This window comes from Falco naumanni, chromosome 7, assembly GCF_017639655.2.
Source record: "Falco naumanni isolate bFalNau1 chromosome 7, bFalNau1.pat, whole genome shotgun sequence".
In the NCBI taxonomy this organism is placed as follows: domain Eukaryota; kingdom Metazoa; phylum Chordata; class Aves; order Falconiformes; family Falconidae; genus Falco; species Falco naumanni.
The window spans coordinates 35943520-35965298 of record NC_054060.1 but is presented as its reverse complement, the minus strand read 5'-3'; the positions used below and the strand labels follow the sequence as shown (position 1 = coordinate 35965298).

The 21779-nt window shown below is 46.9% G+C and overlaps 2 protein-coding genes and 1 non-coding gene across 4 annotated transcripts in view; 2 read left to right on the top strand and 1 right to left on the bottom strand.

Moving 5' to 3' along the window:
• The window catches only part of LOC121090945 (exocyst complex component 3-like protein 2), a 55171-nt gene extending 50731 nt beyond the window's left edge, over positions 1–4440 (bottom strand). For both annotated transcript variants that reach the window (XM_040599840.1, XM_040599843.1), the window contains exon 1: positions 4338–4440. The gene's annotated coding sequence lies outside the window, so the exon portion shown is untranslated. The remainder of the gene's footprint in view (positions 1–4337) is intronic.
• A 92-nt stretch (positions 4441–4532) lies between these two features.
• On the top strand, positions 4533–12398 carry EIF5 (eukaryotic translation initiation factor 5). Its single transcript, XM_040599846.1, has 12 exons — positions 4533–4606; positions 4774–4966; positions 7052–7331; positions 7596–7677; positions 7898–8070; positions 8403–8514; positions 9190–9329; positions 9849–10007; positions 10190–10351; positions 10651–10815; positions 11091–11225; positions 11998–12398. The coding sequence occupies exons 3-12, from the start codon at positions 7260–7262 to the stop codon at positions 12088–12090; spliced, it is 1293 nt and encodes a 430-aa protein (XP_040455780.1). The 5' UTR covers positions 4533–4606; positions 4774–4966; positions 7052–7259; the 3' UTR covers positions 12091–12398.
• On the top strand, positions 8893–9016 carry LOC121092112. Its single transcript, XR_005829192.1, has one exon. It is a non-coding gene; the product is annotated as a small nucleolar RNA SNORA28 (small nucleolar RNA).
• Positions 12399–21779: the final 9381 nt, after the last annotated feature.

The following is a 21779-nucleotide window of genomic DNA, read 5'->3' as shown; positions in this document are numbered from 1 at the left end:
TAGCCAACTGCAATGCCAAATGTAAGGATACACTGTTGAAAAATCACCAACACAGAAAAAAACATGCAAAGCATATCAGTGTGTTCCTGTTAAAAAATAAATACCATGATGAAAATCCATGGTACCCTAGCAAACACAGTGAGACCCCTCAAATGGCCATAGAGTACAGGCAGCCCGACAGCCCATTCACTTTTCTAATGCATTGCTGAAGAGACGCACTGCTTAAAACTCAGAGATGCATATGATAGTCTGTAGCCCTTCTCTCAGCACACATGGACAGGTATTACTCAGCTGTTCAGGAAGCTTGCTAGTTCTTCCAAGTGTACCAGTTGGTCTGAGAAAAGGTAAGTTTCTACTATAATTTTGGAAAGCGTATTCCAGCGAACATACATCCAAATGGAGCCAGGATGCACTCTGCCTACTTTAACCTCATTCGTGAAAGCCAAAGTGACAGCAGGCCCGTTAAATTTGATGCTGCTCTGGGAAGCCACCCCTACTCTGTTTAACACAACATGGTGAATGTACTAGGTGTTGGACAGTGTTGGCACAGGCAGGCAGTGCTGCCTCAGCAGATGACCCAGTGTGTGGGTTTCACACTGCGTAGCGCTAACCAGAGTCAGGCCCAGCAACCCCTTAGCACTGCTCCCCTATCCAGCCAGCCTCTACTCACCCCCACACTGCATCCTGATAGGAAACTCTGGAATATGGAAAAAGCATCCTTTCCCCTGATAGGAAACTCTGGAATACGGAAAAAGCATCCTTTCCCCTCAGCATTTACAGCTATGAAACACTAGTTTATATTCTGCAGAGAAAGCTGATTGCTTCTCCTTGCTGAGGTGCCTACCTTACATAGGCAGACACATACTGGAAGAGGAAGGGCAAGAGGGAGTCTCACTCTGTCTATTGAGACAATAACAACAGATTTGAGGTAGAGCCTGCCTCACACTGTCAGCTGAATACTGAGCCCTTTCAGGGCACTCAGACCAAACACTAGCTGGGAGATTTTAGCATTTCTGCATAGTAATAGAAGCAACAAAAATAACTACCATAAATAACGGAGATAGATAGATATATATATATATAACTATCTACCATCATACACTTGCTCTCCATTTTTTTCTCTGTTTACTCATTCCTGAACTACTAATAGCTGCTAACAAGAATGATACTGTTACAGAGCATGGAAAGGATGTCCTTTCACAGAGTCTCCCCAAGACAAACAGTGAGCCGCTGGACAGCAAAGAGTGTGAAGCTCCCAGACAGTAAAACCAGAATTAACATCTGCCCTTGCTACTGATCAGTGTCCAGTGTCAAACCCAAAGGATTTTGGACTCATGCTTCCCCAAAGGTTGCATTTTCAAACCTGGCATGTAAATAATTAAACTTTCTCTACACATTGCCAAGAAAGGAAGAAAAAAGGCTATTGTCATTCAGGGTTCAGTGTAGCTATACATAATCTTGACCTTCCTTCCATCTTCTGAAATTACTGAAATTACAGCCAAAGCCGTGAAGATGGCATGACGAGGAATCACTTACTCAGCTGCTAAGGGTTCCTGCCCACACTAGACGAAACAACAGCTCTGAAACAGCCACTGGGAGATAGCACATACAGATTTCAGCAGAGAAAAAACACTCTTCAAGGCCAAGGTTATCAAGTGGGTATTGAAATGGGATTACGTGTATAGCCAACCACCTCACTGATAGATGAAAAACTTGCTGAAGAAAAAACTGCAGACAGGACACAAAACTACCAGAGAATACATACACACATGATTACAACGCCCCTTTTTGAAGATTTACATTTTAAATACAGACCTATAATAAGATTTTCAATAGAATTTTGATTTTGCTGCATTATCACAGGCATTGACTCTTTGTTGTTTTTAATAAAAACTGGCTAAGGCAACATAGACCAAACTTGAGTTGTTCAAGGCTGAACTGAATGATAACAAAATTCCTGTGATAAGGAAACACAGCCTAAGGTCCGCTGCAGAAAACTTCCTATTCTCAGACACCAGGCACAAAATCACTTCCAAAACCTGAATTATTAATGCCATTTAAAATGTCTTAACTACAAAAGTATATATAAAACCTGTTTACTTTCTACCAATGAAATGCAAAGTACACAAGTGGTTTGTATTTTGAAGGTCACATAAGCAATGTGAACTATGAACTGCAGGATTCATGAAACCATGACATTTTAAAGTGGGAGGACATAAAATATTTTTTCTGCCTTGTCCAACTGACAAAGCACTAAATTGAAAAAACTTATAAAGATTCAGTAAAAATGTTTGGGATCCAACATTTAATATTAATGAATTGTTCTGGTGAGAAAAAAAAAATCAACAGCTAGGCACCAAGAAGACAACAATCCACAATTTCACTCTCTTTTGTATAATCCAAAAGAATATCATAAGACTTCATCTAGACAGGACTTGCTTTTTGCAGAAGGAGCACTATCTTGAAAGGTAACTTAATGATGTTGATTTATATACTATGTATTAAAAAAAATAATCCTCCCTTATGCTACTAATCATACCTCTTCAGAGTTATTCATTAAGACAAATAGCACCAAATCCAAGGTCCCGTTTCCCTTTTGCTGCTCAATAAAGTGGTGTTGGCAGCAGTATGCTTTAACACTCGTAATTTATTAACCTCATAGGTGTTGTAGCATGGAACTAAAGCCACAGACAGGAGGCATTTAGCAAGTTATACATGCTCCATATTTTCACAGCAAAGGAGTTCCTGCTGTGCTTTTCTTGCCTCCCACATTTTTTATGATTTTTTCCCCTCATGGTAACTGCCAAACCTCACGTATTTCGAGGATGCTTCCTTATTTTGCCCTAACCCTCTTTCTCATGTTTTAAAAAGCGTTGCTGTGTATTTATCAAGGAGACAGTTAACATATCCTGAAGAATTTTTAACTTTTTCAAATGCAGATAGTGAAGTCCAAGACAGACTCACATGATGCTTTACAGGACGCCACCACGGCTACACTTGCTACTCCATAGGCTGAAATGTATAACCAGGGCACCACAGCCATCATGTAGGAGGGTCTTATTAGAAAGCACTGAGATGGGCACATTTATCTCCGATTGCTCCACTTGAGGGAAATGATTTTTATTATTGTGTGTCACTAGAAGTGATCATAACAATAGCTCAGCTTTTATGATTTGTAAGAAAACCTCATTTATTGGTCACCTCCATATTTGAAAGCAGATCTTTTGCACATCACACTAAAACTTTTCAAGATGTACTTGACGGTTCACAGGAGGGGTATTTCCTTTGACTACATCAACATGGTATCAAAGTCAGCCCAGGAAACCTACATTTCAAAACTAACTTCAGGCAGGAAGAGATTTAGAGTATATGATGTTAAACAGTGTCACTACTAACATATCTTTGTTCCCTCTATACACCCACAGAGCCATCAAGAAGCTTTACAACGTTATTCAGAAAGACACAGTGACAGGAACTGAGGAGCATTTTTCTGCTGGGGAGCATTTATATGGGTAAGAGAGTTGGTTCATCACTCAACTTATGAAGTAAAAAAAAAGTTCTTTGTCACTTGAACGTTATTCTCATTCTAAAATGTCCAAAATACGTAAACTGTTGTGACACTGGAGTTGTGAAGATGGAAGATGGAAAACAAAGCACAGGAATAAAAAGGACCAATGTTTTCTGCTTTTTAGGTGAATGTACATCCAAGCACATATTCCACCCCGGGTCCCCAATTCAACAAAAGAGGGCTGACGACATTTTACATTAACAATAGAGTATATACACATGACAATCATGTCATCTTTTGTAAGGCTGCCCAAGCACGCAGAGCCACCCAAAGCTGAGTCTTTATGACACTGGTTAAATAATAGGCTCTTTCCTGCACCCTGAAAGCAGGCTGCACAGGAAAAACACAACTTATCCATCCACTTAATTGTTTTAAATTATTTGTAATATAGTTGCTGTGACGTCAAGCATTCGGTCATCGCCGGTCTACTACGAGTCAAAACCCACCCAAATTTTCTTTCCTACAGGGCGGCGGGGCGCGGGGCAGGGGCCGTCTTCGAAAAGCCCAGCACCGCCGGCCTGCGCGGGCCCGGCCCGAACGCGAGGGACCCTGCTAGGCCGCGGGCGTCCCGCTCGCCCCGCCGGGAGGACGGCAGCCCTCGGGAGAAGCCGAGGGGCCTCTCCCTGCGGCAGGGCGAGAAGCGGCGCTGCCCGCAGCGGGGGGACGCTCTCACACACCCCGCGGGAGGGGACGGGAAACCGTGAGGCGGCCGGGGCCCGCAGCACTGACTCAGCCCTCACCAGGTCCCGCACCTCCCCCCGCCCCCTACCGCGCGCCTCTCGCGAGACTCGGTCGATGTAGACGCGATGTCCTTTGGGGCACTGGCGGGGGGAGGGCAGAGGGGGAGGGAGGCGAAACCAGGGGTGCCTTGATTGATAGTGGTTGCCACCAGTGGGTGGGGGGGACGGCGAGGTCTCAGCCAATAGACTCGCCCCAAGTCGAGCGGCGAGCCAATGGTGGGGCTGGGGGGCGGGGCGCGCCGCTGGCTGATTGATCCCAGCTTTGGCGTTGTTCAGTTAGAGCGAGAACATTCTAGAGGTGAGTACGGGGCAGCCATTGCCGGGGTCCCATCAACCGCCCCTTTCTGCCTGAGCTGCGCGCCGGCCGCCGCCTCTCCCTCCCCCCTTCCCTTTTCTCCCCCCTCCTCCTCCCTCTCCCCACAGGTGTCGCCGCTAACGATGCCCCTTATTGTGTCTTGCCCGCAGATTGCCCGGCACTGCTGTCCCTGCTGATACCGCCCGCCCCAGGACGCCGGGACCCGGAGGCTGCGGCGTCCGCCTCCGCCTCCCTCTCCGCCTGGATATAAGCGCCCCCACGGCCCTATTCTCCTCGCACACTCGGCTTCGTCGCAGCCCGGGGCGAGCAGCGTTGGGTTTATGTCTTTATTGGACGAAAACGGTGAGTATTAATACTGGGCTTAGGGCGGGTGAGGGCAGCTGGGATCGAGAGGAGGTTTTGGTTCCTGGGGAGGTGCGGGGAGCGGGCGGGTGCCTTAGGCTGGGCTGAGGCGGCGGGTTGTCGCTAAACGGGAGAGTGGGAGAGGTTTTGTGTAACGGAGCGTCCGGGACCTTGACGGGAGGAGGAAAAGAAACGAGGGGAAAAAAAGAAACGCCTAAAAGCTTCAAAACTTTAGTTACGGTTGTCTCCTGTTCCTATGGTTTGGGGGCTTGTATCTTTTTTTCTTTTAATTCCCTACCGCTGCCATGCGACGAGACAAGATGGCGGCGGCCGGGGCCGCGCCTCCCCGGGCGGGGAGGGGTCGCGCGGCGGGGGGAGCTGTGGCGCAGTTCGGAACCCGCCGCCGGGGGGGCAGGGGGCTGTGCCTCGGGGGTTAGCCACGGGTGGGGGGGGGGTGGACACGACAAGGAGGGGGGGCAACAACCGCGGAGCGTCCCCTTTTCGCGGCTGGAGAGCGCATGCCTGGCTGGAGGTGACTTATCTCCCCCCCCTCTTTTCCAGGGCTGACTCAATGCTTAATTGCTGCATTTATGACTCATCACAGGGCTGAGTGGGGCGGGGAAACGGTGCTTTGAAGCAGAAAGTCTTGTCTGCCTTCCCGCTTTTTCCTTCCTCTGTGCAAGCATATGGGGGGGTGGTGCTTGGGAGGAGGTGTCCTAGGGACCAGGAGAGGGAGCTTTAGTCTGCAGCAGACAAAAGCTGTAATCAGGAAGCAGGGGGAACGGCCCCCCCTTTTTTTTTTTTTTTTTATTTGAGAGTTCATGCTCAGTCACCGAAATACCTGCTTCCTCATTGCTTCTGCAAGCACGTGGTCAGGTTACATGGTGGCTCTTTCTAGACATCTTGAAGAAAGAAACCTCGTGCTTGAAACAAAGTCGGCTGTGTACTTTTTGTTAAGGAAGGGCAAAACTGGATCTGGGCTCATGTAGAACACAAGGCACGTACAAATCTGTTTGCTTCTTGTGTATAGAGGTTGTAAAGCTGACCAGAGGGGAGGGACTGGGACCATGTGGCACCAATAGGCATGCTCTTAATTATAAATACTCAGAAGGCTATTTTAATGTGTCAGTGCTTCTGTCATTAACGATAACAACATGATGACATGTCAGCACAGCCATGCTGTAGTCAGGGTCCAGTTGTGGCTTAAGTATGCTTAGATCTGATTATAGAGACACATGGTAATTTAAATATGTAAATACTGCTTAAGGCAACTTCAGTAATAGGATTCATCCTCCTTCTTCCTTCCCCTCCTCCCTTCCCCTGAGAAAAAAATCGACTGGAAAAGCTGCTGCACTGCTCTGTACCTCTGCATTGCTAGGCTTTCTACAGTGAAGCGTCAACTTATGTCAGACTTTATCAGGCTTATTGTTAAGTCAAAACTCAACAGAACTGCTATGAGAATCCTTATGTGAGAGGGAGAATTACTAATTTTCAACTTTTTTTCCACTCCGATCAAAAAAAACCCACTGGTAAGCCATGTAAAAACTATGTTGGGCTACAGATTGCTGCTGATTCATCTTACTGGTATTTATCAACATTCTGACAGTTCAGTTTGTGATATGTTCATGCTATGATATGGAATTCAAAACTCTTTTCAGCATCTTTCACCTGGTTTCCTCTGTCCTGCACCCTGAAACATATCAGATGACCATCTCGATGCAGGAACCATTGGTCTCCATAATAAATCAAGCAGTGTTATTTTCCCATCCTTATTGATCACAGCATTCTTTCAGAAGTTAATTGTACAGAAAATACTCTTAAGCTGTTCAGTGGCTTTTGGGTAGTAAGAAAAATGAGGGTGGAAAGCTGTCATGTAGCTGAGGAAAAGGTCCTTAGCAGTACAATTCCTGGTGGCTCTTTTCACTTCCACAAGCTGAAGAAAGCCACAGTGTAAAGAATGTACTAGTTGATAATTTTTTTTGTTCTTTTCAACGTAAATAACAGTCCCTCATATAGCTCTCTAGCAAGATCTGATTCATGTACATTAAGATAACTTAATTTCTTCTCTGTTTATAACACTTGCAGAGCTGTTGCGCAGCCACTGGTACCTGTATTGGGGAAACATAGCATACAAGCAAGAACCTTACAGCCTCAGTGGCGAAAATTTTTTCATGTCAGAGACCGAGAACTCTTGCAGTCGTTTATGTCATCCCGTCTTCTCCAGACAGAAGATACCAAAAAACTGCAATCAAAGATCTCTTCATCTTATTGATAAAGCTACTAATAAGGCAAAATGTCTGTCAACGTCAACCGCAGTGTTTCAGATCAGTTCTATCGCTACAAAATGCCCCGTCTGATTGCCAAGGTAACTTAATAGCCATTGGTGTGAAACACTATTACTTAGCACTACTTGCTCTCTTCATAGAGGAAGAAGAGGGGTGTGAACCACTGATAATGTTCAGCCACTTAAGAGGGAGATGAGGATGTCTGCTTCTTTCTGTCCACACTAAGTGCATATTAGCTCATCTAAGATCTGCTTCAAAGCAGAACTTTGTAGTGAGATGAGGAATACATGTTGGATTTGGCTGTTGCAGTCACTGAACTATGTTTTTTTTTTTAATTTTTTTAGGTGGAGGGCAAAGGAAATGGAATAAAGACGGTTATAGTCAACATGGTTGACGTTGCAAAGGCGCTTAATCGGCCTCCAACGTGTAAGTAGTCTGGAGAGATACAGCATTCTTTTCATGCTTTTGTGTATGAAGTGGTAGTGTTAAGTAGCTAATAAAGCATTAATACCATTCTTTGAGGATCTGTAAGAAATAAATGGGATCATATCGGGCTGAAGTAATAGAAGCAGTGGCTTTTTAATTGCAGTATAAAAATCACAGTGATGATATGACAGCAGTGGTGGCTATTACACTTTCTTTACAGATCCTACCAAATTTTTTGGTTGTGAGCTGGGAGCACAGACCCAGTTTGATGTTAAGAATGACCGTTACATTGTCAATGGATCTCATGAGGCGAATAAGCTGCAAGACATGTTGGATGGATTCATTAAAAAATTTGTTCTCTGTCCTGAGTGTGAGAATCCTGAAACTGATCTGGTGAGTGCTCTCTGTCTGTATCAATGGTAGCAGTACAGAAACACTTGGATTAGACGTTTCTGGAAGTGGTGTGATGTTAATACCTAACTTGAATATCTATAAAGAGAAAATCCATTGCACACACCCCTTTAGAAAAGTTACACACTTACAACAGCTCGGAAGTTCCAAGCTAAATTACTGCTTCTAAACTTGCTCTGTTGGGGATTATGATACAAGGTATTGGACTCTCTGGCTTCATTCTGTGGAGATAATAATGTGAATGTTGGGTTTAGGTTTTAACACATAATTTTTATGTAAATGGTATATTAACTGGAGGTTGTTTTCTTACACAGCATGTCAATCCTAAGAAACAAACTATAGGTAACTCTTGCAAAGCCTGCGGCTATCGAGGCATGCTTGACACAAACCATAAACTCTGCACGTTCATTCTCAAAAACCCACCTGGTAAGTCTTTCCTTATTTGGTGGGGGTAAAGGGAACCTCTTCAGTGTGAGTGCTGTCAACAAAGTAGGGAAACGTATCACTCACATGTAATTAATATGTTAAAAAAGAAGAAAAAAGCTCCAGCATACTCCTAGAGTATGTTTGTGGGTCAGGGTATAGTACTGTACTCAGTTCCAATACAAGCAGTCTCTTGCCTTGTGATCCTGTATCCTTCCCAAGTAGAACTATCTGTTAGACTTGGATTTGCTTCTGTGGGACAAAACTTGGAAGGAGGAGAACTAGCCAGCAGTTTGCTGTTTTGCCTTTAAGTCAGTGTGAAGTAGAAGAGTAGGAAGTAAAAGTATACTAAATGCTACTTGCAATGTACTTGTTCTGTGCAAGCAACACTCTGTAGTAAGCATATAGTTGCCTGCTGCAATTTAAGCTTGCTAGAATAGAAAAGTCTAACCTATTCCAGGGGTCTCTGCTTTGTGAGGTCACCTGTTATATAGACTTGGACAGGCTTAGGTCTTGAGAGAAGACATTCACTGGAACCAGGGATTTCCCCAGCAGATGTGCATCAGCCCTGGATGTGTCTGGGGGTGGGTACCATAGGGGATTTAGCAGAGGTACAGTACTTCAGGGGCCTTTTAGCTTGTTCTATTTCATAGAATAAAACATAAAATTCACTTGCAGAAAGTGGTGACACTGGTACAGGAAAGAAAGAAAAGGAGAAGAAGAACAGAAAAGGCAAGGACAAAGAGAATGGTTCTGTGTCCAGCAATGAGACACTTCCACCCCCACCACCGGAGGAGATAACTCCTCCACAGGTTGTGGTAAGTTGAAGGGAAAGTGGGGAGATAGGGGTGTGTGGTGGCTTGCTGTGATTTAAAGCTTAAAAATTGCTGGTATTCCCTGCTAGTCAGCATTGCACCAGAAGTTCTTGCTGTATCCAGAAGTTCACTGCTGCAGTAGAAGGATCTGTGTCTCCTCTGTAGCAGTTAGCAACTCTTTGGTAACGGCACTTATGCTCCTTGCTAAGTGAAAGCTGCATATCCTTTAACAGTCCAGGTTTCTGAAAAAGGAGTATACCATGAGTATACTAGATGGAGGGGTACGACTGCACTTCAAGTAATGCTGCAGACTGCTGAAAACTGGTGTCTAGCTTTCATTAGTATTTTACTGTATCTGCCCTCTCGCCATCTTTTGGCTTACAAATCACAGTGTAACTAACTCTTTAGGGAAAAATAAAAAATACTTCTAAAAATGCTCTCAAGTCTGTGTCTAGAAACAACACTAATTACTAAGCTTGTAGTAACATCCTATGAATCTCCTGGTTTGGTTTTGTTGTTCAGGAGGAGGAGGATGATGATGACTGGGGTGAAGACACAACAGAAGAAGCCCAGCGGCGTAGAATGGATGAAATCAGTGACCATGCAAAGAACCTCACACTTAGTGAAGACCTGGAAAGAACAGTGGAGGAGAGAGTCAACATACTGTTTGATTTTGTGAAGGTGAATAGAGTAGCCACTCTGCTGTAGTGTTACAAGATGTTATTAAGGAGACTTAATAGCAAGCAGCTTAAGTCTCTACCAGAGTACTGGTTTTACCAGCATTGGGCAAGGAAGCAGCGCAATAGAGCATTGATGCAGACCTCAGTAGGTTTAAAATGTTTCTCTCTCTTCCCATCTTGTAGAAAAAGAAGGAAGAAGGTGTCATTGATACTTCTGACAAAGACATTGTAGCAGAAGCAGAGAGACTGGATGTAAAGGCTATGGGCCCACTAGTTCTCACTGAAGTACTCTTTGACGAAAAGATTCGTGAACAGATAAGGAAATACAGACGTCACTTCCTTCGTGTAAGCAGTCTCCTCTTCTGTACCCAGTGTAACGAGAACTGTTGTGTTGGGGTTTTTCTTGTACCAACTGCTTGACACTTCTGGATTGCTTGGTACTGTGGGGAAGACTTTCTGTAGTTCATGTTTTTTGGACCACTTAGCTGGGGAGAACTGCTCGCAGGGATAGTATGAGCTGCTGTAGATTTTGCTGCATCATTGAGTTAAGAGCAGAAGCAGCAGTTTGCTCTGGAGAGGAAAAGGCTAGTTCAATTGGTTTTATCATGCTTTTTAATTTCACTATGCTTTTATCACAACTCTAGTTCTGCCACAACAACAAGAAAGCTCAGCGGTACCTTCTCCATGGCTTCGAGTGTGTGGTAGCCATGCATCAGTCTCAGCTTATTTCTAAAATACCACATATTCTGAAGGAAATGTATGATGCAGATCTTCTGGAAGAAGAAGTCATCCTTGGCTGGGCAGAAAAGGTAAGGGGTAGTATTTCACATACTGTACCAGCAAAGTACCTGAATGTTGCATATTGCATCTGGTTTCTCTGTTCTGGTGTAATAGCTTGTGCAGATGTCTTTAAACAACTAATCTGAGTGAAGTTACTGTCTGGGAGAAACTTCCCTTTTTCAAAATGGGCTGTTAAGGCAGTGGAGTGAGGTTGGAGTTCTCAGTTGGGCTCTTGCTGTGTTTGGGTATGATCTGACATAAACTGCTTCAGTGTTTTCAGGAGGTCTGTACTTCTGCCTTTCAGGCCTCAAAGAAATATGTCTCAAAGGAGCTTGCCAAAGAAATCCGTGTCAAAGCAGAACCATTTATTAAATGGCTGAAGGAAGCTGAAGAAGAATCTTCCGGTAATGAAGAAGAGGATGAAGATGAAAACATAGAGGTAGGAAAGGTTCTCTTACTATAAAGGACTCCAGACTGCATGCTTAAGTCCTTTAACTTTTCTCTTTGCATTATAAAATAGCTTAATTCATGGGTTACTGTGCGTGTTGGGAACTGGAGGAACACCTGGTTTCTAATGCTTTGTGTAGCAAAAATGCTCTGACATCATCACTTGTCTACCCAAGGTCATTTTTTTGTAACAGTATAGATTCATCTTATTAAGCCAGAGACTGTCATTGTGGAATGGTACAGTCTCCCCTACAGTAGTTCATACAGTGGGAAGACTGACAAGGTATTGGGCATAAAGCCTCGTGTTCTAAAGAGTTAGTGGTGGGGTGTGTGTTAAAAAAACTGATAAAGAACAAATTACTGTTTTCCTCAGAGTTCAAACCAAAGTAAAATCTCTTGCCTATGCTCCAGCAGAGTGTGGCTGGGCTTCCTTTCACGTGGGTTTGTTTTCCTCCCGGTAATACCTGCTCCTGTTGCTGAACATGAGATTCTGCTTCCTACTGCCACAGATGCATGCCACTTCCCTCTAAAGACTGATGTTAAGGTGTTACTGTAATGTCAACATCCCTTAACTTGGGTGTCCTATACAGTATTAATTCCTGCAGTGGCAGATGCTGTGCGGTGTGTTTCAGAACATCGAGCAGTGTGTAGCAGTTCATGGCAATAGAAGGGCTGTTGAGCAGGCAGGTGGTGCAACTACTGACGTTTAAAGCTGTTCTCATGCTTAATGGCAGTAGGTGTAATAAAGTGACTTGTCTCCACAGGTGGTGTACTCTACAACTGCCAGTGTACCTAAAGTTGAAACTGTGAAGCCTGCAAACAATAAAGACGATGATATCGATATTGATGCCATTTAAAGTGATGCAACATAGCTTCCAGCATAGTAATACAAACTTCTCTGCGTTTTCTGCCAGAAGTGTGACTTGTATGTGCACAAGCTGAAATGGCTTAACATCCTGCTACTCTTTGTACTCTAAAATGTATCTTTTTACTGTGACTGGTCTTGTGTAACTAAGCCTAATACCAAGGAGTCAGCACGTTGGTGAACTGATCTAGTTTGCAACTGGCATGTTCTATCTTGTTTTTCTAACTTGTGTTGGACGCCATACTTGGAGCACATTTATACAGTTGTGGAAATAAAGGATTTGGTTTTGGTCAGTCTTCATTTGTGACTCTGAACTCCCTTTTTCAAGTAAGTACACAACTTGGTGAAACATGCAAAATAACAAGAACTTTAGAATGAGAAAAAAAAATAGCCTTAGCTTAGAGGCTGTTGGAACAGTAGAGATGTGAAACTTGGGCAAGAAGCAGGTGTTGGGTAATCTATGGCATATGGATGCCAGCTTCTTAAAAGGCAACAGTCTGGATTCTGAGCCTTGCAGGCTTTTTTTGTTGGTTTTTTTTAAAGAAACTTCCATGTGTAGTGAATACCTTAGGTCTGTGTTTTTCTGAAGATTATAACAGCTCTGTTAAATACAGGTGTTGGGTGCTTTGACTAGAGCTGAGGGAACTGGTGCCTCTAGTTGGCATGCACTGTTGGCTGTGGCTGTCCTGTTCCAGTCTGATGGGGGGTAGATGCAGCAAGAGGCTGCCATCCGTTGCCTTGGAGCACAGGAGCCCCTGAAGCTGACACGTGTAGCTCTGGAAGGAGTGTTGTAAACCCTTAATGCCAATGCTGAGCTATCTGAAGGAGAAACAATTCATCTAAATCGAAAAACTGGTGTGACATGGTGGGTGACAATGTTGTGGTGTAAGAGCATGGGTCAGTGCAGGGGGGTTGGGAGGGCAGTTTTTGCTGGCCTTCGCAGCCTTCCGCTGGGGGGGTCGGAGGATGTGCGAGAGAGTGGGGCATTTTCATTGTGAGATTCAGTATTACAAGTTTTGAGAGATCAAGGCTTGGGGCACGGTGAGCTGCTTTGCCTAGTCACGCTGTTTTTAGCAGAACTGAGAACTGGATGAAGGGAAGATCTTGCTTGCTGCTTACATCAGTGGTGACTTGAGCTGCAGGTTTTCCAGTTTCACAGTGGGGTGGTTGTCTGAACTCACTATGGCATTGGAGGTGGCCCTGATGTCAAATGAGCACTGGCAGCTGTACAAACTGTTGGAAAGATGGAGTTGAAGCCACAAAGCATTTGGAAGTGTTCTCATTATAGATGGGTGTTTATGGTTGTAGTGCAAAACTGAATTTTAGTGTAAATAGCAGGTTTATCTCTGGTTTCTCTAAAAGAAAAATCATTCTTTCAGTTTAAACAAGGCTTGTATTTCAAAAGAACTAACAATTTTCATGCTTGTCGGGAAACGGGAAGATTAATTGCTAGTCTTGTGTGACATCTCTGAAAGATGTCTCTTCCTTGTGGTGCAGGCACATGCCTCTCTTTGTGTGGCAGTTGTGAGCACATTGTTACAGGCCTTTGCCTGGAAGGCTGAAATCCTCGGAAAAAATCCGCACTGAATACAGTGTAGCAGTTACAGAACTGATGTTTGCCTGGTGTACTGCCTTGGAAAAGGGCATGGGCTGAGTCTGCTCCATGTGGGTAGAAGTTAAGAGGCTAGAATCTGTGGAACTTTTTTTGAAGCAAAAGGGTAGAACTTCAGGGGTGGTGGCAAAAGCTTGAGAGGGAAGGGTTAAATATGTCCTGGTGGAGGCAAGGTTTCAGCCCTGGGCTTCCTGCTGGCTTGCACCAGAAGGCTGGGTATTAGCAATGCTGGTGAACAGTTCCACATTCTGGGGATCCCCCAGTCACTTCTCAGGCTGTGCCTCCCTGGTAGCTGCTTACCTGTTGCAGCGAGGGGTGGGTGCTTGTACATTGGGCAAGTTCTCTGGGGGTAGCAGTTTGAGTCAGCATTGCCTTTATGAGCAGAATTTCTGCTAGCGGAGGGTATAATGAGAAGCCATGTTCTTTCCCAGGAGTGTTGCAGCTGTGGTGTTGAGAAATGCTGTGGGCCTGTAACTGCACAGGAGAGTTCTCTGCAGCACAGGCAGTACCCCCTTCCTGATCCTCCGAGCCTGATTCCTAGCGTGGTTGCTCTGTGCTGATGGTCTGCAGATGTGGCTTTGCAGATCTGGGTTGATGCCATCTCTAGGATGTGACCAGAAGGGTTCTGTGAAGTATGTGTTGTGTGGTGGTGGCGCCTGCTATGAGCTGTGACGTAATGAAGTTTCAGTTTAGAGCAAACTTGATTGTAATTGCAGTCACCAAAGGGATAATTTTTTTGTTTTATTTCCTACCCCAAGACCTAGCGACTAGCAAAACAGACCCATTTCTTCCAGTAGGGAAACTAGGAAATAAATCCACCAAAAAACAGTTCTCCGTAAGATCAGTCAACTGGTGACTTCATAGCAAAGCTATATGATGGTAGATTTTGGGGTAAACGTGGGAGTGTGCAAGGAGTGAAAGTGTTCTTGTCTGTGGAAGCCCACGGGTGGATCAGATTAAGTGTATTATGAAGTTGTACTCTTAATATTCAGACATGGGGGAGGCTTCTAGAAGCACTGAGGCCACTGCTAACTATGAAATGCCTAGCGCTGAGTTTAAACATTTCTCGTTCCTTACCCTATTTTCATATACATATTGCTGTTTCCGTCTCAAATCTTAACTGAGGATTTATCAGCTAATGAAAACGAGTGTTCATTTTGTGAGTACTTAAGGGAAGGAAGAAGTCTGACTTGAAAGTTTAATGAGTCTTTGAATTTATTGCTGCTGCTATCTGATTAAAAATAACAAGTACATCTTCAAAAGGCAGCTTGGTGTTTAGATACAATCTGCTCTGAGCTTCAAAGAGACTCCTGGCAGCTGGGGAGGAAGCGGTAAGTGTCGGTGATTTCCCTCGCTTTATGCCGTACAGTCTGTTTAAAAACCTCAGTGTGAATGCCGCCGTTTGGCAGGCGGAAGGTCTGGTGGCAGGTCCGTTAGCCTTGGCTTTACAAACCTTCACCTCCCTCCAGGAGCCTGCCATCGGGAGCTTTGCTGCAGCTCAGCAGCCTTCCTCGGCCGCTTCTCTTTGTCCAGCACAACAGGCAGCTTTGCATCTGATGGTTTTGCTTGGGGCAGTGTCACAGGCAGATGAAGGGATCTCAGTGGCTTCAGCCAGGGTTTGGAACCCTGATTGCTGTTGTGCGTGTAAGGAGTAAAATTGCCTGGTTTTATGTACGTCAATGAGAGCATAAAAATTGTCATTAGAGGCCAGGGCCTTGCTCAGCTGGCTGAGTTAGACATGTATTATGTAAAAAGATGTTCTGTGCTCCTGGGAGTGTACAGCTTGAGCCTGTAGTGAGGTGATGACTAAAGATGATGTGATTTGAAAGGATTGCAGTAGGCACGGTAATCTGAGTGCTTTTGATTTCCCCTTGCTGTGGTAGCAGCTGCCCCAGTCAGTGTAACCATGATGCAGCGCTCTGAAAGAGGTCAGCTTTTAAACAGGGCACAGTTTGCTCTGCGGGGTCACTTACGTGAGGCCTTGCTACAAGGCCGTCGTTCCTCACCACTAAGACCTTTTTCTTGGGTTGAGCCACTTGCTTTCCTAGCTTCCAGCCAGGTCAAAAAGCTTGGTTGATTTGTTACTGCCCAGGCATACTATAGAGTTAAAAGAGTTGATTTATAACACTAATAAATAATGCTTGGTATGTTGGGTGTATTCCAGTTGTGCAACTTTTGAACCTTGATCTTTGAAAAGAAGAGGTATCACTGAAAAGTAGTTAACGTCGTGAGCTGTAATGAAGCCAGCCTTTCATTTGAGGGCTGCTACAGGGTAGTAATAAAGATGACAGCAAGTCTGGGCTCCCAGGGAAAGCAGTGAATGGAAATGGCAAGGAGAGACGGAACAAAAGTAGCTGACCCGCTAATTAGTCTTCAGAACTGTGGTAGCTATTTTCTTCTCAAAGTAATTACTCCCAAAGAGCCTTGGAGGGCTCTTGCTGAGGGTTGACTTCTTGGCATTCAGTAACACCACTGAACCGTGAAGACGTGAAACAGCAAACCCCGAAGTAAAGACAACAAAACGCAGTTCGAAAACAATGCTCTGTAAAGCCTTACCTGTGAAATACTGTGAAATTTCAGCTGAAGTCATTAAAAGTTGCTAGATGCATTTGGATTACTTACATGCTTAACAGGCTGCTGGTGTTGTCTATGCTTTTCACTCTGAAGACTCTCATCTTGCAGCCATGGAGATGTCAGAGCCTGCCTCCATAGCTGGAATCAGGGAGGAGTTATTCTGGGGCCGCTGAACAGCTTTCCTAGGACACCACCTTGCCTAGTGTGGACCAGCACCAGCGTATCTCCCCACCTTCCTTACAGCTGTTTCAGCGGACATCCATCAGGGACACAATCCCAGCGCTCGGGTGATGCTCCTTTTAATTCAGTAAAGTGTTGTAACTCCTTAATGTTTTTCAGAGGAAAAAGAAAAAAAAACCACCTTCAATTTTTTTGGATTAGGAACCCAAGAAACAGGGGTTCACCTACTTACTGTCAGTAAACCAGAGGGAACAGTTATTCCTGTTGTGATGAGTGTTGGGGAAATCTGATAAATCTTAAACCATCTTTTCAGACATCAGTGTTTCTACTTGATGTACATGCTTCAGAGTTGGTGGTTACCAAATAGCTACAGCTTTTTGCTGAGGTTAAATCACTATGTCCTGGGTTTTAGTGAATGGGATGCCATTAGCTTCCACTGATGGCCGCGCAAATCTGTTGTGATGGGGCATGTCCAGGCTGAAGCTGGGAAGCCAGATCAGTAAGGCAGGGCTGGGATCAGCAAAGCCCTTGGCTGGGCACAGGCATGCCTGTACAGGTGTGCAAGCTTCACGGGGGGCCCAGCCGAAGTGCCAAGGTGGGGAGGCCCCAGACTAATCATTTTCCAGCTCTTTCTCACACTGCTCCCTCTGTGTTGCTCAGCTCCAAGGTTACTCTGCTGCACTCTGAGTGCACCTTGAACGCAGGCAGCCACCCACCTGCGAGGGGGGAGGGCAAGAGTTTGCAGAGCCTCTTCCTGCTCCCAGGACCCTGGCGTTTTCTGAGGCCGGAGCTAGAGAATGCTGATTTTTCCACTGCTAATTTTACTTCATCACCATGGTGTTGGATACATTTTCTGCACAGGATTTTCTTCCTCAAGGGGGGAAGAGGTAATGCAAAGGAGAGCTCTGGTCTGGGTCTGGGGTCCTAGGCACTTGAGCCGTATGCTGCAAATAAGGGAAGTATCACTACCAGGATCTCCTGAATGGGAGGTTTGTGTGGGTGTTGCGTTATTCTCTCTGAATTTTTGCTTGTTACTGATTTTTTTTATTATTTATCTGTTATTAAAACCCAGCTAACAACACTGACATCAGTGGAGTTTAGCTTTTTATCTGTGCAATTAAGGTAGACATCTGGCATCTTTAAAAGAAACATGAAGAAAGTATATTTCCCCAGGAGCGTATCCCTGTATTGTCAGGGAATTGCTCATTAATTTATAATCACTCATGGACAAAGTTACGGGTATACAAATTGTAAACAAAGTAGTTCACATAGGAAAAGACTAAGTCAAGAAGTCAATAAAGAGGCTAAACGTTTTTCATGTGGTCTCCGAGGCTGGAAAACCTGGATTTAAAGGCTTCCATCTCCTGCTTCCATTGTTCTTTCTATTCTGCATCGTGAGCCAGAGGAGCTGGGAGCTGGTGGTCGCAGCTGGATGTGCTGTGGGGCTCAGAGTGGTTAGGGTTGGTGGGCAGGCACACTCCGGGGGGGTGGGGGGTGGGGGGGTGCCAACACAAGAAGCAGGAACAGAGCTGCAATGACAGGAAAACAAGTGAGAGCAAGTCATGGGATTTTAATGTCTTTTAGGTTCTTGTTTGTCAACTGACATTTAATTCAGGAGTTTGTATTCTCCATGCCTTTTCCATGAACAGAAGGGCTAGGTTTTAATTTTGTTTTGTTCTGCTGAAAAGACTCCTGTGTAAGACCCAGAATGCAGAAGGGACAATTTTAAGGAAAAAGGCATTGACTACCAGCGGACTTCTAACAAAATCCAAAGAACCAGTTTAAATGAGAGAAACTCTCTCAGCCACGTCCTGTGAGGTCAGAATGATGGGGTAACTGCACCCACATGGACTGCTGCCGGGAGCACACCACCTCCAGAAGAGCAAAGCCCCTGCTTAGAGTAGTACAGAAAAAGGGAAGAGAAACCTCTGTGTAAGGAAAGCAGGCTGGTTTCTAGGCAGCGGAGGTCACCGATGACCACCACCTTCACCTTGCAGCCAAATGGAGGAGCCAAAGCTTTTAGCGAGTAGCATGACTTGCTGAAGTCAGGAGTCTGGGAATGAAAAAAAAAAACCCACACAAAAAAAGTAAAATGTAGACAGACCTCACTAGCTGTGTGCTCTTCCTGCTGATTAAAAATCAAGGGGATGGGGGGTGATGAGTCCTCCAGGCCTGCTCCTGGTCATTCCCAATGCCAGAAGACAGGAGCAATGCATTTTACTTTGGCAAAATGAAAGTCATGGGAAGCAAGAGGCACAGCCACCCTCTCCTGGCTTGCGTGGAGCTGGGGGGGATGCTTCTAGTTTTGTGTGGCCAGGATTGGGTGTCCGAGAGGAATGTCTGCTGGTCCCCTGGGGAGGGCAGGAGCGCGGGGGCGGGGAAGGGGGGCTCAGCACCCTCTTCCAGGGCAGTGAGTGAGAAGGTGGGAGGCGAAGGTGGTCACGGTACCAGGGTGGTGGGGGAGTGAGAGGCGACCCGTGAGGCCTTCCTGCCTGGTAACAGCAGCAGGGTGTCCTGTGCAAGGGGGTGGCTTTATCTGAGTCACGGAGGGGAACTCGCTGTGCCTGGTGGGAGAGCAGGACCCGTGTGTGGTGAGAGCCTTGTCTGGGGGTGCTCAGTGATGTGCACCGGGGAGCTGGGGTGCATGGCACTGCCTGCTGCGGTTGCTGCGGTTTTGCACAGCCTTTTGTGATACTGTCATTGCCTTTGTTCCTTGCCCCCTCAGCTCTGCGGGGTGGGACTGGAAGAGAGAGGGAAAGAGCAGTATCACTAATACCAGAAAACCTGTTCTGCAGGAAAACCTGCGGATGCCTGCAGGATGGGGAAGGAGCGGCTGCAGGCGTGACCCAACCTGCCCTGCACGGCACAGGCTGGAGGGTGGTGCGGGGCGACAGGCACCGTCCTCTGTGCTTCCCCTTTCCCACGACCCTGCGACCCTGCTCTTGGCATCCCTGGACCCAGATCCCCTGGGTCACAGAGGCCAGCTGCTCTTCGGGGCCTGGCTTGGCACCCTGCGAGGAGCTGCCGGAGGGGAATGTCTCCTCCTGCACCACGCTGCCTTTCCTACCGCGTGGGACTTGCTTTGGTGGCAAACACTGCCCCGGCGCGTGGCTGGGGGACTGGGGGGTCTGTGACAGAGACGCCCGTCGCGGCCGGAGGGTTGGCATCACGGAGGGATGCGTGCCAAAGAACCCACCCCCAGCGCGGGGAGCTTGCCATGACTTGCTTTCACTCCCTGAATTCTGCTTCTTGACAGTAGCAGCGACCCAGTCCCCGTGACCCCCCCAGGCTGCAGCACCGGCGAACCGGCCGGGGGTCTCGGCGGGGGCTGACCCCGGCCCCCCAGGCACGAACACGCGTCCTCGGGGTGCGGCCACAGGCACGGGGACACGGCGACCCGCACCCGAGCGCCCAGCCCCGGGCTCTGCGTGCCAGCGGGGTGCTGGGCCGGGCACGGGCTCAGGCGGGGACCCCGCGCGGCCCGGCCCCACCGCGCTCACCCCGCGCCGCCGCCAGGGGGGGCCCGTGCGCCGACGGCACCGCCCGCCCCTCGGCCCGGCACCGCCCCGGGCCCGGCCCGGCCCGAAGCGCCCCTGCAGCGGTGACAAGCGAAAAAGGAAAGACGGGAAAAAAACTTCTAAAAGGAAAAAAAAATATTAAAGGAAAATAGAGGTGAAAAGAAGCAAACAAGAAAAGGAAAAGAAAAGAAAAACAAGGGGGGGGGAAAGGAAAAGAAAAAAAAAAAAAAGGGAGAAAAGGAAAAAAAGGAAAAGGAAAAAAGGAAAAAATAAAAACAAGAAGAAAACAAAGAAAAACCACAAAAATTCCTCCCCCTCCCTCCAGTTTTCACCCTCCTGAATTTTCTGGCTGCGGATCTGCCAGGGTTGGCCTCCCCTCTCCCAGCACCCACTGTGCTCACGTCTCCTTTCACACACTGTTGGGGAATAAGTGCCAAATTCTCTGTGCTGGATGGAAAGGGGGTTCCCAGCCCTGGGCCTCACACCCACCCCAGCTGGCAGCCCCTGGAAAGCGGGGTCACACCTGCCACAGGGCCCCGAGAGAGGTGGTGAGCCTTGGGACAGGGAGGTGGCAGAGCGGCTGCCTTGCCACCCTCTGCCCTAGGGTGACCCGGGCATCGTGGCAGAGGGAGATGCCTCTGTGGGACGCAACAGTGGGGAGCTGTGTGATGGGGCAGGGGGTGATGCAGGTGAGGGTGCTAGAAATAATCTTCACCCAAAACTACTGTCAAGAAAGTGTTCAAGACAGAGAGGGAGAGCTACAGCTGCCTTTCCATCACACAGAGTCTATAAACCAGGAGGTATTTTCTTCCAGAAGGTAGATAATGCATCCATGTCACACTCAGGGAGAACTTGCTTTCTGATACCCTCCAGCCTGTGTTATGCAGGGTGCTCTTAAACCCCTGCTCCACGTAATCTCAGTTCATGTGCTCCAAGGGCAAAATGACTCCCTTTACATTGCAGAATATATTCAGGTCACACAAGCCTGCTTCGCCTTGGCAGCACTTTTGCTTCCAGGAACAACCACCACATCTCTGCACCCAGCAGAACAAACGCTGCACAGGGTCAGGAGCTGCATCCTCTGTGCAGCTCCTGACTGTCTCCATGTAACACGTCTTGTGAATGAGCCACCTCACTGGCTGCGCTTGCCCAAATGCCACGGGCAAGGGGGTCCTGCACGCGCAGCCAGGTGCTACTTCGCCAGCACTGGTGCGTGCCCTGTCCTGCTGAGGATCTCAGAGGCAAAACCCTCCTCCTCCAGCACAGGATGTGGCAGTGGTTCCAGGAGGAAAGGCAGTCCCCTCTCAAGCACCAGTGACTCACCATGCAGTACCCTGCTGTCCCATTGTCCCCCCCTCCATCTGCATACATGGTACCCGGGATACTCTAATTAATTAACACCTCCAAAGAGCTGTGCTAGCATGAGGGGTACCCACAGCTGCAGGGGGCTGCAGAGAAAATAAAAGTAATGGCCTGGCAATGTCATCCCCCTCCTGCCCATTAGTCCAATAGGATGAATCTGAGTATATACCTGTCTTCCTACTCTCCTGTGATGCTATTTTTTTGTGATCATGCCACACACAGCAAAACTTGAATGAAAAGCACAATGGCAAGAGCATCAGCCATGCAGCAGGAGAGAGTTCCCTACACAGTCCCACCTGAAGCTGCTCCTGGACAGCTGAGCTGAACATCTTGGTTTTGCTTGGGCAGTGAGAGAGGTGGCACGAAGGTGGTGGAATGGGCTGATGAAGGCTGAGTCATCTGCCAGTGCAATGTGCTGGGGGCTCCAGCTGCTCT

What these genes read in the sequence shown, in the direction of transcription:
- EIF5 (XM_040599846.1), top strand. Translation starts at nt 7,260, where the DNA reads ATGTCTGTCAACGTCAACCGCAGTGTTTCAGATCAGTTCTATCGCTAC. An exon ending in TGCCCCGTCTGATTGCCAAG is followed by an intron (nt 7,332 to 7,595) that starts GTAACTTAATAG and finishes TAATTTTTTTAG; the next exon opens with GTGGAGGGCAAAGGAAATGG. An exon ending in ACAGACGTCACTTCCTTCGT is followed by an intron (nt 10,352 to 10,650) that starts GTAAGCAGTCTC and finishes TCACAACTCTAG; the next exon opens with TTCTGCCACAACAACAAGAA.